Source organism: Neopelma chrysocephalum, unplaced genomic scaffold (genome assembly GCF_003984885.1).
Source record: "Neopelma chrysocephalum unplaced genomic scaffold, ASM398488v2 Primary Assembly neopelma1_60, whole genome shotgun sequence".
Lineage (NCBI taxonomy): Eukaryota > Metazoa > Chordata > Aves > Passeriformes > Pipridae > Neopelma > Neopelma chrysocephalum.
This window is the reverse complement of record NW_020897715.1, coordinates 9,582,433-9,599,689: the sequence shown is the minus strand read 5'-3', so window position 1 is coordinate 9,599,689 and position 17,257 is coordinate 9,582,433. Positions and strand designations below refer to the sequence as shown.

Here is a 17,257-nt window from a genome sequence, read left to right as displayed (position 1 = left end):
TGCTGGTCACTGGGGAGGGGTGAAAAATCATCCTAATGTTGGTTCCTGCTAGTGACAAGCCTTTTACAAAATACACTAGAAACTTGTGTAGCAGGAACAGAATATTAATCATTCAAACAAGGAACCAATCCAAAGCTAAAGCAAGTTGAGGAGTACACCAACGGCTAAAAAAAATTACTAGTTCAAACCATTATTGTGCTTAATATAAAATCCAACAGCCACCCTCCAAATATGAGCTTGAAAAAGAACTCAAGAGGTTTCCTCAGATTTAGAGATTTCAATACAAGAGTTCGTGTTCTCCTCTCTATAAACCCACTACCTTCCATCATCCAAAACATTACCAAGTGAAAAAAATCAGATACTAAAACTAAAAGATTTTGCCATAAAACAAACAAACAAAAAAACACAACACCCCCAACAAAACAAAAAAAAACCCCAACAACATGAAAAAAATCCCCAAACTTCACTCAACCCTAAGTCATAGAAAACTATTAGCAACAAATATATTTGAGACACCCTAATAAACTGTTCTATCTAAATCCCTCATCTAAATTGCAACTTTGTCAGGTTAATTTAGGTAGCAATGGGTAACCCAATATTAAAAAATAAGGAATTAAAAATGAATTCCTATTAATTTCAGTTCTCTAAGATGCTGATGTATCAGAATGAGGAATATGACTTACTTTTCTCAACTTTTACCTGGGAACTGTTAATTACTCCTGCCCTCAAAAAAAACATTCTTCTCTTCCTCTTTCTACCTTCTTCCTCCAAATTTCTTGCTAAATTTTCCTGTGGAAAACTTGCTATTGAGCAAAGATGTAGCCATAACAGATAAGAGGATACAGTTTACTTTGAATGCAACTGCCTTCTTACATCAAAATGTTATATAATTCTAATACTTGATTTCCACTAGTTTTCTATGTCGAGCATTACTGTGATGCTCAGTCAACCTAAACACAGGAACAAAAGAGGAAAAGTAGAGGTTAAGTGGTGAGAGGACACACACAGCCCTTAAACAATGTCACCTGTTAGGATTGAGACCACCGGTGGGTTACTGTGAAATTAACTATTACAGAGAGGAATTTGGAAAATTTTGCAAAAGAAGTTAATTGAAATCATGCTAGAACACATTAACAGCTACAAGAAAGCAAGATTTTGGTTCTGGACGCAAAACCAACTTAGATGTGTTTGAATTACTTCTCCATCTTCATAAATCAAAACACTGATCTACTGCAAACAGAAATTCCATCTAAGAAAGGAAAGTAGGCCATTATCATCAGGTCCAGCAAATCAGAACAAATGCAATGCTAAAAGGGCTCACTGGACAAGCATGTTAGCTGCACCCAGGAAACTGATCTCCTGATTCAAGACAGGAGTAGAACCAAAATTGTTTCAAGGAAATTCTTTTCCATTGTGAAGTTATGCCATTTCAGGAAGACTGGCAAAATCAGCAGTGAGTAACATACCTTTCAGACAGAAAAGAACTTTCATGAGGAGAACTTAATATTTGACATGTCTGCAGGCTGGCAACAGATGATGAGGGTAGTTGACCTGATTGCAATTTATCAGCAGCCGGTAAATTTGCATCAATTGTTACGTGGTTGTCTACGTACTTTCTTCCAATTTTCGTCCTCAGGATGTTCGTCAAGATAACTTTGGGTTGCCTGCCATATATATATATAACAGTAAATCATAAATACTGCACTGAAATCTAGAGAAAGAAACTTCTTGAAAAATTCACGTATCTTAGAGGCTTGATAATCGAACATCAGTATTTTCAGTCCCTTAGAGAAAAAAAAAATTCCATTAAGAAACTTAAAATACAAGGTAAGAAGATATTAACACAAAAAAGTAACAAGAGATCAGGGTAAGAAAAACTATTTCACCTCAGCCAAATACAATTCACACTGCATTGCCTCCAACACATCATGTAGTACTGTTTAAAATCTGGTAAATGTTTATCTCTAAATAGCTTTCATGCAATATATTTACACATTTCTCAGAAATCTCGAGCAAACAATCTGGATTTTCCTGTGAACAAGAAGCCTCCAGTGAAACAGACTGAATTTTCCCAAGCACTTAGCAAACAGGTAGAAAAGTAGCATGTACACAAAAAGGTAGAATTAGAATTTGTTCCCCTCAATTACGAGGTGGCATTCTACAGAACAGCAAGACTCAGAAAAACGTTCCCAGATGTTAGAACACAAGCATCAAAAATAAGCCGAGCAGAAATACGAAGATACAACTGCCCACTTGAGCACACACAACTTACTTCATGCAATTCTACTGCAGCCAGCTTGTTGTATAGCCCTCAATTTACCCACCTAAATTTCTCAATCTGGGATTTAAATTCTAGCACTTCCACTGCATTTTGTTTTAGATTAGGATGTAACGTCCTGGCCTTTTTGAATCTGTTTTGAACAACACAGTCTTTTGGGAATTGACTGTGTAATTCTCCTGGTGTCTGTATTCATCCACAGAGCAGACTTCTGCACAGACTGTGTGATGTCTGGGGAGCACTCAGATCTCCTCTTGCATAGAGATGTAAATTTGCTTTTAAACAGGAGACTACCTTACAGACAAGATGTTGCAGATGCATGCAGGTGATAAACAACGAGCATACCACTGAGAGAAAAAGTCTAATACAGAAATACACTGTGGACTGGATGTAACCTCCAATAAACAAAGTCCCTAAACTGTCTACCATCAGAAGCTTGGAGAAAAAAAAACAGAGAAAAAAAGCATTCACTATAGCCATACTTTTCCCTCCCTGGATATCTACAATTGACCACTGCTTGCAGGAAGGTCAAGATGATACTGGACTTGATATGCTTTTCTTCTGACCTGTTATACCAGTTCTCCTATTTTCATGAGTAGTCTAAAGCGGGAACAGTGAAAAATACACCTTGATACCTTCTCTGAGAAAAGGGTTGCAGTTAAATACAAGTGTATTCTTTGCACAAGAATAAAAAAAACCTGAACATTTTGAGAATCCAATGGTTAAATCAGAATTAATTGGTCTCGTCAGTACAGGATCATCTAGAAGCCATTTGAACAGAAAAACCACCACAATATGCCTGGCACCATCTCTCTCAATGACTATCAAATGGAACCAGGTACAAGTGAATTCAGTGAAGTCAGATGAAATACAGTTCATAAACAAGACAACTGTGGTACAACAAATAACACTTTCTCATGAAAAAATAACTGCAAGGAAAATTTTTTCATTTAGTGACATGAGGTAAAAACAACATACCTTTTAGATAGTAAAAGACTTTGGAGAGTAGGGTTTAAAATCTGCCATATCTTTAGGCTGGCAGTAGATGATGAGGGTGGTAGATCTGAGTGCAGCTTGCCAGCATCAGAAAAATTAGCACCAGTTTTAGGTTGCGCCTGTGTGTACTTTCTTCCTAGTTTCGTCCTCAGGACATTCGTCAAGATAACTTTGGGTTGCCTGCCATACATATAATAATACATTAATAATAGAGTGCTGAGAACTTTTTAAGTCACATGAATCCAACAAAGCTTTTCCATGAGTTCGCTGTCTCTGCATCATACCTTATACCTTCACTAGAATTAGGTTCACTGCCTTGACAATTTACAAAGCAGTTCTCTTTTGAGAACAAGAATCACAAACACATCTCTTGATCAGGACAGCCTTTCAAGGTTTCTTCTTCTGGCATGAATGGCTAACATATCCACACGTCATTCTGAAGAGGCAAACTTTCAGTGAAGAGTCCAAGCTCCACCTCGTCACAACCTCCTTTCAGGTCATTGTAGAGAGCAATAAGATCTTCCCTCACCTTCTTTTCTCCAGGCTGAAAAACTCCAGCTCCCCTCAGCCACTCCCCATGGGACTTATGTTCCCACTCTTCACTAGCTTTGTTGTCATTCCCTGGACTTGTTCCAGCCCCTCAGTGCCCTCCTTGTAATGAGGGGCTCATAATTGAACACAAGAGTTGAGGTGCAGCCTCACCGGTGCCGAGTACAGAGGGACAATCACTGCCCTGGTCCTGCTGTCCACCCTATTGCTGATACAGACCAGGATGCCATTGGCCTTCTTGGCTGCCAGTGCATGCTGCTGGCTCACGTTCAGGTGGCTGACAACCAGCAAGTCCAGGTCCTTTTCTGCTGGGCTGCTTTCCAGTCACTCTTCCCCTAGCCCATAGCACTGCATACGGTTGTTGTGACTCAAGTACAGCCCCAACACTAAGCCTTGTTTAACTTATCAGCAGATAAATATTATAGATCATAGATGATTTGTCCAGATTTACTTTATTTTCAAACCACTGAGAACTGGACTTGTTTTCCAAGGGCTAGTCCTAAGAGGACACTGAAGTTCAGGTTAATTTGTTGGTTTTAAAGATCACTGAGGCAAGAATTACTTTCTTCTGTTGCGCGTCTTGCCTAACAAATAAAATTGTTCACACCATAGAGCAAGACTTCTTATAGCTAGAGAAAACCTTTTCTTACTCACATACCTGTTACACATAGTGTTACACACATGCTACAGTAACATTTCTTAAGCAAATAGCTGCTATTCCTCAGTGGGTTGACAACTGTGCAAGCAAATCTAATTGTCTCCCTGGCATGTTGCGTTCAGCTCAGCAGCCTGGTTACATGGTACCTAGCGGCAAACAAATACACATATGGCATGAAAACTGCTGAACAACAGACATGCTTGAACCTAAAAAAAAGAATCTGGAACTGCCATGCTTGTGTAACACAATTCACTTGGGTAAGATGTTTCTTCATGTTGAGATTTCTTTTCCCTGGTTACTTATCATATTAACAAGACACATAATCCCTCACTGAACCTGAAAACACAGAAGTGTTCCCATACACAGCTTGGACAACCCGCCTGTAAGCTATGAAAGCCAGTCAATCTTATGGGATCTCTGCACCCGTGAATGCCACAATGTGTATGCAATGAGCTGCTTTCTCTTAGAGCTTTGCTAAGTGTTTCCCAGACCAGTGGTCTCCAAACTTTTTTTGATTATGCATCCCTATCAGCAGTAAGTAGTTGTGAGCATGTACCTTTAACAAGGTACATGCTAATTCACAGACTGATGTTTGGACTTCATGATCTTAAAGGTCTTTTCCAACCTTAACGATTCTGTGATTATAAAACACACAGACAGAAATTAAAAAGAACGATGCAATAAAGATGATATAAACATTTAATAATCGAACAAAAATATTTCCTTCCTGTACCCCAATGAGCTGTCTTGCACATGCCACACCTTGGAGACCACTATCTAGAAAATGCACAATAAACCTAAATGGTTCACCTTCCAAAATAAGTAACTTATGCTCAAATTGAGGGATTAAAAACCAAACCAAAACAAAAAAACTGCCTAAGTTAAGGCACTGTGATACCAAGAATGTAGACAGAGGAGAAAGTGTTATATAGCAGATGGGTCCTAATTGGTCCTAATTTCCTGTTGGAAAAGCAATCAGGATTTCTGAAGTGATTGCTTTTGTATGTGTGACTTTTTATTTCCTTCATAGAGTCAGTCTCATTAGAAGACCAACCTAAACCACAGAAGTGCTCCAGAATGTTTTATGCAGTCTGGAACAGGCAGGTTCTTTTATCTAGTCCTGTATACAGTCTATAACTACTATAGCAAAGAACTGTTGCATTTAAAAAACTCTTACTGAGTCTGAGCACTGTGCTTTAAACACTGTAGACCTAAGAGAGGTTTTGTTCTACACTCCAAGTAACCACAGACTGGAGTTTCATTTAAAGACTGAAAAGCTTAGAAAGTAAACACAAGTCATGAGAGTCAGTTTAGTAACACAAGTATCCTAAATGGTGGAGCCCAACTGTAGCAGCTTACTGAGCACAAACATTAAGTACACAAATTAATCATAGCTTAATATGCCAGAAGAGCTTATAGTGACCAGACTTTTACATCATTTGTTGTTTGTCCACCGTAACATATATTAGAAATAAAAAATAAATGAGCAGTACCTAAGAAAATAGAGAATATATACATTTAAGAAATGTGATTAATTAAAAATTCAGCTACACAACAAACTATTAGACTGTAAAGAAAATTTACAACTATTAAAGCAGTTAAAAGCCATTTCAAGGTAACAGTCATAGGTAACTTGTACAAATCTATCTTACAAAACCGGGCATTTACTCTTGGGCTTTAATTTCCTCCCTAAAGACAAGAAAGACCCAAACTACTTTAGAGGTCCAGTTACTAAAGAACTGTAGTGGTAAGACAGTTCATCTCTTGGGATGCCAGAAGAGATGCAGCAATGAAGGACTAAGTGAGATATTTGCCCCCTAACAGGACTCGAAACTACAAATATAATCTTGCAGTAACCAGTATTTTTTTCCTGTAAATATAAAACAGTTGCAAAAGTGGGCCTTAGCAATACAAAGGTGTGAAACATAAAATTGCTTCCACTTAAAAAATAACAAAAAAAAATAATTATTGTAGAAAACCACGAGACAATGTATTATTCTCTATGGAACACTTCAGCTCTCCTGACTAGAATCAAGTCAAGCCTATCAGTCTGTTTCCCAGACCTCAACTCTTCCAGGTTTCACTGTTTCACCTCATAGAAATGCCAGGTAATTTTTTTCTTTCTATTTGTCAAACACAAGGTATCATAACGAAGTTTTACTAAATTTAGCCTCAACCTGTAAGGTAATTAGTCCAGGGGAAACACACAATTAAAATAAAGACTGTGACCGTGTATGAACAGGATTTGTAAAGATAACAGAAAATATTCCAACATTGAGTGTTTAAACAACACAATGATAGAAAAAGTCCACAGCAGGAGGTAAAGGAGTCAGAAGCAGAAGTTCACCACCTATAATTTGCTGTCCACCTCAGAAACCCGGGTCTGACATGCTTTGCTCACATTCACACCATGCTAGGCCTTAGGCTCCAGGCTCCTCTGTAATTTGGTTTAATCATTGTTATTCCACATTGAATTTGTAACGTCTCCGTTCCCTTGATTTAAATGGGGTTTATACATTTTAACCAAGAACTTTTGCAAAAATGATCTTAAAATTTCAAGCACACGCACATACCCATGAAACTACTGGAAAGCAAACAAAAGACATTTCAAAAGATAAAAATTACTGTCAAGCAGAAAAAAAGCAAGCAAAGTGTACATCAAAAGCAAGTTCCACCAGCAGATCCAGCAAGCAAGCTGCACAACAGTAAAACTGGAGGCATCTTGGTGAGGGAAAACCAAAGGCAACTATTTCTGTTTCTAAAGCACCTAACATTCTACCTCCACAAAACGGAAAAAATACAAAACCAAAGGTAATGAAAATATACTTCCACATGTAATGATGGAATAAACAAAAAAACATATTATGAAAAATGCTGTTAGCTGCTCCTGGCAAGTCTCATACCACTTTTCACAGGCAAAAAAAGGATTATCCTACCTTAGAAAGCACAGGATGAAAAGCTATTAATTGCTTCTGCCCCTTTGGGGAATATGTTTGACCTCTATTTCACACAATAATCACAGCTACTAGATCCAGTTCCTTTCTCAATGATCATATTTGTGCACACCAGTGTTGTAACTGCTGCCTCCAATTCATTCAAATTTGTATTAGAAAGTGATCAAAATGAGACCTGGAGGCTACTGATTCCTTTTGGACTAAATTATTATTGTCTACACCACTACCTTCACGCCTACATTCTACATACTAATAATATAAATTTGTGCCAGTGGGATGTCACATACCATTCGAGGGTCACCCCATTAGATCCCATATAAGCTGAACATCTGTCCTGAGTTTACAGAATAAAGCCACTGATAGACTTGATGTGTATCCAGCTACCTGAGCTTCTGCAGCACATACACAGCCCAGGAGGTCCTTGACCAGGAGTCAAAGGACCCCTTGACCAGGAGTCAGGGTCCCAGGAGCCCAAAGGAATAATGTGATACACTATCATTAATGGGAAACTCTGATTGATACATTCACTGACTACACCCTATTGAGAAGAAAGCCTCTGTCCATCCTCTTTCTGCTTCAAGGTCCTTTCACCAACTGATGAGAAGTCAACGACCAACAAGCAGCAAACATGAACATCCCTAAACACCTCCTTGTTTTGCTGGGCCAGGAAGTTATTACTGACAGAATGCATTTGTGAGGGAACCAGCATGTAAATGACTGCCACAAAAACCTGACTGCTACAGGGTCAGTACTTGATTCAGCTGTGACATGTATTTCAATTAATATTTCAAATACTGAGCTGAAAGAATCACACACATCTTATTTAAGTGCTCCTTCCAATCCTCCTCCCTTGAAAAAAAAAAAACAAAAACAAAAAACCAGACCAGGATGAGAAGCTTGAATTTCAGAACAGCGTTCCATTTTGTTTGGGGTTTTGAGTAGTTGTGGTTTGTTGAGGGTTTTTTGGTGGATTTTTTAAAAATTATTATTTTTTTATTTACTTCTATTCCCCTCTTGGGAGAATGCAGTAGTAATACAGCTGAAGTAAGTGGACACTCTAAACACTATTTCCAGGCAGTGATAGCTACCCTTCTAATAGTCTTATCTCCTTCCTTGATTACTAAAAAGTTTCCTAAGTGGGATACAAAACCCTAATTGACCACTGACAGAAACACAATACCTAATGTTCTGTCATGACCCTAATAAACTGAACTATTGAGATTACATGACAGCTCTGTTTCGTGACACAATCACAGAAATTTGTAAGAGAACTCCAGCATATGAAAAGGACAAGGGCAGTAAGCTGCCCTGAGAGCCCTCTCTGGGATCAAAAAATTATCACCTGACAGTCACTTTTCACAAGGCCACAAGCAGAGGTATACAAGTGCAAGCAGCTGCAGTTGCTGCTACAAACCCCCATGGTCTCACATCACAGCACAACTGACAGAAGAAACCAACTACCAAATTTTGTAATCCAAAATTTAAGCTAAAAAAAACCCCAAAACCACACAACATGTGAAGGTGGGTTTGTGCTAATATATCCACTTTGTCCTTTCTGACTAAAATGAAGTGGCAGTAACAATGCTGAAGCAACACTTCAGATAAAACATGTCTCCCTAAACATTGGAGATTAGCTCCTGTCAATAAAAGTGGACCGTTTTTAAAACACCGGGAGCTAATACAAGCTTGTCATTAAGACTTATTTCCTGCTTTGCAATGAAAATGAAAAATTCCTCACTGGGAAGAAAGAACATAGAAACTATTGCATCAGAAAGACTCTCAGCATGCAACCTCACTCCTTCTGAGCTTTGTCAGTTCTCAGACTTTTGCTTAAAAAACACCACTTCTTTAGAACCTGTGTGCTCTTTCTACTTATGCAATGAGATCACTGTGTCAATTTTGACTTACTGAGAAACCCAAATACCCAGATGGAATATTTAGTACAAGCTTCATTGCAGACAGTAAATTTATTTTACAGAGAACCTGCAGCTAGTCTCTAGACACACATCTTTTTTTGTGGAAGTGAAAAATGTACCGGTTTAATATCTGAATATTTACTGTCTCTTCATAGTCTAAATCATTTCTCACTAACATGCTGGTAAGATTTTGGTAAAAATTATGGAACACCTACAAATGCTATTTGAAAGTCTCTCACATATCAAAATAAACATATGTAACAGAAAATTAACATATGTAACAGATCCAAAGGTAGCTTTAAAAAAAAAAAAACCCTCCTCAATGTTGAAAGATCAGTTCAAAGTTTACTGAAAGACCTTTAGAGACTGACATCAGATATCAACATAAATGAAATTCAGAAAACTGCAATTAACACAGCTTCTAATTCTGCCAGGTTAACCCTGTGAGCTGCTCCCTCAGTTAAAGTTACTGACAGCAGCTTTTTGAGGTAAATCCATGTAAACTCACAGCTATGCCTCTGAGGAGGTATGACAAAATAAATTCAGCATCTTTTATAACTTCAGCTCTTTCCTGCAACACTTTGAAGCATTCTGAATATACAGGCCAGGCTAAACAATGACTATTCATAGGTCACAAAACCACAAAACTCAGCAGCATCATTAAGCATTTTCATTACCTGTGCACTTGGTCTTTAACCACATCTCCTGACAAGAAACCACTTCTGACTGCAACTAATCTTGGCCATAAAACAGGGCAGGGAATGCTTACTCATTTATTTAGAATTGAATGATTTGTGGAATAATAATTGCTTCATTAAGACAAACATAATTCATTTCATCACAAAGTCATTTTGTTTCCTAGCTGCCACTAATAAATCTAGTTCTACATTTTCATTTCTATTTGTCAACTACAGCACTTACAGCTTCAAAATTTTCTTGGATAAACAATTATCTATCTGACAGCTTCTCAGAAGATAACTTTAAATTATTTGCCATAATCTCAAAGAAACCAAGATATTTGCTCTTGTCAACAGAGCATAAAGAAGCGGCACATCAGCAGTCTTAATTATTTACTTAGGTGTCTTGACAGTAACACAGAAGTGAAAAATCTCTAGTTTTTTTTCTGCCTTCCCCTACTAATTACCATATAGCTTAAGGGGTTTTTTAATTGTTTTTAAGAGTTGATAAAGCTAGGCTAATGAGTGTGGACAACCAGGCAAAAAAGGCTAAGCAAAAGATAATCTGGGAAGCTTCTTAAATAACTAAAATATCTAGAGCTAGAATGACAATTTGCACTTAGAGAGCAACAAACACCCTTCAGGATTCCAAGCAGGTCAGTAAGCAGTAATTCCTCTAGTAAGTGTTGCACTACCATTCAAATGTCACAGTCTTGTGTTGTGTTAAAACAAAGAAAAAGTTACTACTGCCATGAGATCACTGAAGCACGATTCTCTGAAGGTGAGCTACCCAACAGCTTGAAAGCCACTTCTGCATGACACAAAAAACTAGCCAGAGACCAGAGATGCCCATCTTCAAGACAGACTGCAAAACTCTGAATATACGAACAGGGAGGAACTAATTTTAAGGTGACTTCTTACCCAACTGATTCTTCATCATTAGAGCTGTGTCCGTCACAGTCCTTTTGCCTTCTTCCTTTTGTGGAAGGCTTTCTGTAGTTGGCACTTAATCTCCACTGAAACAAAACAAATAAAATTGTCAGGTTTCAAGATTCAGATTTCATCATAAACATGTCATAATGGATAACATTAGAAAAACGGAAAAAATGGAACAATGCCAGACACAGAAACAATGTAACTGATCAAATAGAGCAGAGCCACAAAGAGCACATATAACAATTTTGAAAAGAATGAATCTACTTCATTTAAAGCATCCACATACCACCTGATCTTGAATGGAACTTTCTTCTAAAACATATGACAATACAAGACAATTCAATTGTTTCCCTATTTAAAGGATTATCACAAACAGGGATTTAAATATTAGGCCTGTTTTACATAATCACAAATACACAAGACAGCCTCTACTTTCTTTAATTCCATATATTTAAACCAATTATATTCCACACAAAGATATAAAATTCTGAGAAGGAAAAGGAATTTGAAGTTTTGGCACCAAGGTGGCAAAATTTTTAACAGTAAGACTTCATTTTTTCCAAATTTTCTTACCTTCTCAGAAAGCACTTATATTTTCAAATTAAATAAATGAAGCTGCACCAAAACATAGTTATTGCTGCAATTCCCCAAACCTACCTGCCTCTGCCATTAACTCCCACTAATCTCTCCTTTTTTTTTTAAATGTAAAATATAATAAACCAAAGAGATGTTGGGAAGTTATGCCAGTCAGGCTGAAAGCAAACATCTTCACTTCTGTCTAATTGTGGGGTAAAAGGGCATCTGAAAAATTCATGCCCACACATTTCACAAACTTTAGTGAAGTCTGGAACATGCATCCCAAATTACCTTCTCCCTACCATAAGGGACTAACTCTAGTGAAAAATACCCCCATTACTGAAAAATTTGGCAGCAAGAAATTGCCTTGAAGGTGCTCTGCCCTCTTCCTGCCTTCAAACATCATCTATTTCACCTCATATCACTGGTGTTCATGCATGGTAGAGACCTATACATCCAAATCACTCAAAGCTGCACAAAGTTCCTCAAACAACACACACCAAACTCTGATACCTCAGAGCAAGCTTTTCTTTTATAGTAGAACATAAAAACTAGTCAGCATTTAAAGCACACAAAACCCTTTACCACATGGAAAAGTCTAAAATATATAGACACAGGTAGGAAAAATAAGAAATGGAAAATTAGACAACATACAGGAAATAACAAACGAAAAAAAGTACTTTTCCGTTCATCCAGTGTAATCACTGTTTTTGCAGAGGCAGAGGGAAAGACAGAAAGAATTCCATGCAAGTGCTGTCTGGATCTGCCCAAGAGGTTGCTGCTTGTAACCACAGGAGACATCACCTCCAGTTTCAGAACCTGACTGTTATTGGATGCTCTGCTCACTTAAATAATTAACAGTTAGAATACAACCACACAGTGAGTCTCTATTGCAGTGTGCTCAAACGACCTGGCCTACCAAGAGACCTAGGGGACATTATCACAAAAAAATTCCTAACTACCCCCACCGAGCTTTTAAAATTCCTCTGAGGAGGAGCCTGTTTGTCCTGCCTCATGATTCTGAAAGCACTAAAACCTATAACAAACTCTTGATGCTGAGCTGAAGGAGATAAGAGTAGCAAAATATGTTTCCAACATTTGGCATCTTAAAAATATTCATTGAATTTGGAACAGATTGATAGAGGTAAATATTTGCTTCTATATGTGACTGAGATGATCAAGACAGTAAATTATGATAACTGTATTAAGACTAAAAGACTGTAAGAGTACTTATGGCACTTATTTCTGTATTAGCACCTAAAATTCTGTCAAAAGTGATACAGCACTTAATTTATTCTCTTAAAGTTTAAGCTCTAAGATATAAACAATAACTACCTGAAAACTCAACGTAAAAGTTATTTCCATATCATAACAAAAAGTTTACTGTGTGATCTGAATATAACTCAAAGTTCAGAAATCAGAAGACAACTATAAAAATTATTATATTTATCTTTAAATTAAAGACTTTTAAGACAGTTTCAAACTACATCTGAAGACCAACTCTGCTTTTCAATGATTTAGGCTGGAAACATGGCACTAAGTCTTCCATTTCTGTAAATGTATGCCTGCAGGCAAACTTCAGACCTACACACCTGTCTCTCTCCAAGGCAGCGCTTGGTATTAAAAAAGCCAGCGTCCAAAACAGAACCAAAACCTCATGTAACATTCTCTTACACACTTAACACTCTGAAGAACTTCTCTTTACCTCTTTGAAAAGGTAGTCCCAATGGTGGGAGCCTGGGAGCCTTGCCACAGGGGACTGAACTTGGACAGCCTCTGATTCGGTGTTTGTTTTCTTCTTTGGTATATGAAACTGAAAACAGATGATGTTACACACATGATAAAACTAAATTATGTCCTGTTGCTATGAGCTAGCATACTGCCATGCACAAAGTTTTCTTAACTGTCAGGCAAAACTAAGCTGTAAGGGAAGCACTGATGTGTGACTTTAGTTTAAATGCATTCCTCATTGATGAGGAATTGATCCCAAATCATGAGTCATACCTCATGAGGAGCTAATTTTAACACATGAACCATTTGAAAAAGCTCTTCCTATTTTATTAACTTTACAGTTTTGAACATGTGCCTAAAAGATGACAACCAATGTACTGACAGTTTTCTTAGTTCACTCTGATTTGTTTACACTCCAGTTAAGTTGTTTCAGCTTAGAGAATGATAAAGAGCAAAGAAAATAGCTGAATATCATGACTGTCACACTAGGTTTGCTCTCACTAAACAAAAAATTCAGGATGAAGAACAATTACATTTAACAATAGTACTAGCATTTTGGTATGATAATTTAGCATCAACAGACTACAATGTACTGAAAGTGGTATAACCTATTGTCACTGCTAACCTTTGCAGAAATGGAACCTGCATTTGGAAAGTAATTACTGTCAGAGAAAACAGTAATCCATGGAAATTTGCCTATTTAGGAAAAAATATGTGGGAAATAAGGTTTGTTTACTGAAATTCAACCCAAAAATTACCAAACTAAATTCTTACTAGTTCATCAAGGCAAGGAAATAGGATGGCAGTTCCTATCAGTTAATTAAACCAGTTAAAATAATATCAACTGAAAGAATAAAAGTGCAAGCATTGCCTTTTCTCTAGGTATCCTGAGAAGCAAAACCTGACATTGCAAATACAACCAGATGAGAATGAATCAGAGAGGGAACACAACATTCACATCTTTCAGATAACTGAGTCTATCTCAGCCAGGAAAAAGTTGAAGCCACTCCACATGATGGCCGCTGTAAAGAGTACTATGAACTTGATTTGCAAGCCACCAGGTGCCCCACATTGTACCATGAAATTACAAGCAGGGATTCTAGAACAGCAATGCTAACAACTTAATAATTAATACATCAACTGCATCCATTAGCTCAGTAGGCAGTCCTTCAGACAGACCATAATGCAGCATGCTGCACCATAATGAGATAATACTTCAGTCCTTCAGTCTGAACCATGGGTGCTCTTATTCCTTCTCTACACGTCTTTGAAACAAAGATTAAGCTCTTTTGTAATCAGTACCTCAGACTCCTTTTGCTGGTCAAAGGCTGTAATAACAAATATGCCTTTAATAACAGATTCTTCAAATTATAAATTTAAAAAATAAATTATAAATGTTACGCACAGGCAACAACTTCTCATACAAGAGCCTCCCTTCCTTTCCAATCAACATAAAAGTATTGAACAAGACATTTTCTCACTCAAGGACTTCTACAAGTAGATTGTTTCAAATTTATTTGGTTGGTTTTCTTTTAGAAGTGGCCTATAAACATGTTCATCAGTCAAAATGCATTCTTCTGATCTGCACTTCAATGGCCAGGTACAAATTTCTTACTTCAGAACACCACCAGCTGCCTGACTAGAGATTTCTGTTATGAGATTGCTAAGAACACATAGTTATCTAGAATTTTAATATGCATTTAAAGGCGAAGAGGTTCAGATAACCTCTGTAATAACATAACAGATAACATTAACAGATAAGGTCAGACTCAGAAGACAAGAAGAGGTAGACAGACTGACAGAAAGGGATAAAAAGCACAAGATACGTTTATCAGCAACATTTCCAGCTCACCATACAGCATCTTCTCAATGCTCACATTCATTAAGAAGATGTCAGTTTGCAGCGCCCACAATTAAGTTACAGAACAAGCACAAAATTTAGAAGTAAACAGAGTTCTAAATCTGTGCTAAATGCAACCTATGCAGTTGCCTCACCTTTTCCCAAATAAAAGGTGACTAACTCAACACATACACGTGTATACGCACTCATCTAAACCAGCAGTACTTTCCTGAAGGTTGTCACCTGTAGGAATACAAATTCTTCAGGGCACTGCAGAGATAAGAGATCTTAGCAAGAAATCTTGGGATTTAAACAAAAGCAAAGAAGAATTGTTTGCCTTCACTCCCTGAAATTCTTGCATTATCTGAGATAAACAAACAGACTTCTAAACCCTGTAGTAAATCTCTTTATGGCCTTGCTTTGCACCATCAATCATTGTAACTGTAATGAAGAACTGCCTGCTCTCCTGTTTGATGAAAAACAGCTCTCTGTGTTTCCTTGACCCCTAACCCTGGCTATAAACGGAATGCCTGTCCCTCCTACCCCAGACCCTATATATACCAAAGATTGTAATCAATAAACGATTCAGTTTGTCCATGCAACCTGGGTCTGCGCAAATTAAATCGCTACAGTCACCTGTAGGAACAAGGGTCAGAGAAAGTGCATAAACAAGGTGCTGGAAACAGCTTATTTCTACACCACTAGATAGTCCAGACCTTACCGGATCAAACCAGTTCCTGTGCCTACCATTTGTTTTCACCAGTACTTCAACTGCTAGAAAGTACTACTAATAGAGATATTTTAGAAAAAATAAACACTAGCAAATATTACACAGTTGTGCAGCTGCTCTACTTACTTGACCTCACTCTACTTACTCTAGTATTTTAGCCTAGGTCTTAAAATGCCCCTGAAAACACCCTGTTTATGTGTAATCAAATGCTAAGCCTATCGTGTATTAATACAGGTTCAACAGCAGACATTAGTATTGGTTGCTACCACAATAAACTCTCCAGCTTTTGCTGGACTGCTGAAGAATGAATTTGGTTATGCAAACACATCAGAACGCCCTAGGATACCCACAGCCTCAAAATAAATTGTTGCAAATTGTTGTAATTTATAGCAACACTTACATTGACATGACTTGAAGATGATGTTCTTCCTGACATGGTTTTCTCTACTGGAAAAAGAAACAAAATAAACATAACAATTTGTGGTTTACTGATTAAGAGGGAAGCAGGACCACAGCAGTAGGTACTAAGAAAGAAAAATCTGTTTTGAGCAAACTAGGACAGAGAAAACACATTAATAAAATGGCTTGGGTTGGAAGGGACTTTTAAAAGATCATCTACACCAGCCCTCCTGCCACGGGCAGGGATATCTTTCACTTGGTCAGGTTGCTCAAAGCCCATTCAACCCAACCTTAAATACTTCCAGGGATGGGGTATCCACTGCTTCTCTGGGCAATCTGCTCGAGCATCTCACCTCCCTCAGCACAAAAAAATTTCTTCCTCATGTCCAACCTACCCTCTTTCAGTTTAAGGCCATTGTCCCTTGTCCTGTCACTCTAAGCCTTAGTAAAAAGTAATGGACAGCCGTAATACAAGAGAGACACACGCTTGGGCAAGGCTCTGGATTGTCAGCACCGATAGAACCATTAAAGAAAATGTCACAAGAATTTATCTTTAGTGAAGCCATTTAACGATCAACTGTCCCTCCCTCCCCCCCAAGCACACAATTAATAAGCATTTAACACTTTGATTATAGAGTGAAAAGGAGTCACAGAAGACATCTGTAGCGCTGCAGGACAGGGTCTCCAAGAATAAATAATATTCAAGTATTCCTAGTGGTCTATAAACTTCATTAGTGGAAGGACACTTCCAGCTTTAGAGCTCTCAGCATCCATAGGTGTTTGTTCTCTTCATAAATACTCCGTATGACTCTGGCATAACGCTTTAAGTCTCTCAAGAAGCCCTTCGAGTTCAGGGACTTTCATTTACCTCAGCGGTTTTTTTCAGTTTACAAGCCCAAGTCCCCCAGCGTGGGGAACAGCAACATCTACAGACCGACAGAAAAAAGAAAAGCCAAACTACTGCCTGTTCCGAAGAGGGCAAGCCGACAAGCGGCGGCCTCCTGACAGCTCGGGCGG

The 17,257-nt window shown here is 37.9% G+C and overlaps 1 protein-coding gene across 7 annotated transcripts in view; it reads right to left on the bottom strand.

The window, feature by feature from the left end:
• Positions 1-17,257, bottom strand: part of SENP7 (SUMO specific peptidase 7) — a 42,456-nt gene that overhangs the window by 24,687 nt on the left and 512 nt on the right. For 2 of the 7 annotated variants that reach the window (XM_027681028.1, XM_027681029.1), the window contains exons 1-6: positions 15,267-15,354; positions 13,897-13,967; positions 13,246-13,353; positions 10,950-11,044; positions 3,257-3,454; positions 1,467-1,664 (exon numbers count right to left, since the gene is read on the bottom strand). In XM_027681028.1, coding sequence (XP_027536829.1) covers positions 1,467-1,664; positions 3,257-3,454; positions 10,950-11,044; positions 13,246-13,353; positions 13,897-13,967; positions 15,267-15,321 — 725 coding nt within the window. In that variant the 5' untranslated portion in view covers positions 15,322-15,354. Of the gene's footprint in view, positions 1-1,466; positions 1,665-3,256; positions 3,455-10,949; positions 11,045-13,245; positions 13,354-13,896; positions 13,968-15,266; positions 15,355-16,241; positions 16,289-17,257 lie in introns of those variants that run through there. The other 5 variants (XM_027681030.1, XM_027681031.1, XM_027681032.1 and 2 more) reach the window with 5 other exon arrangements.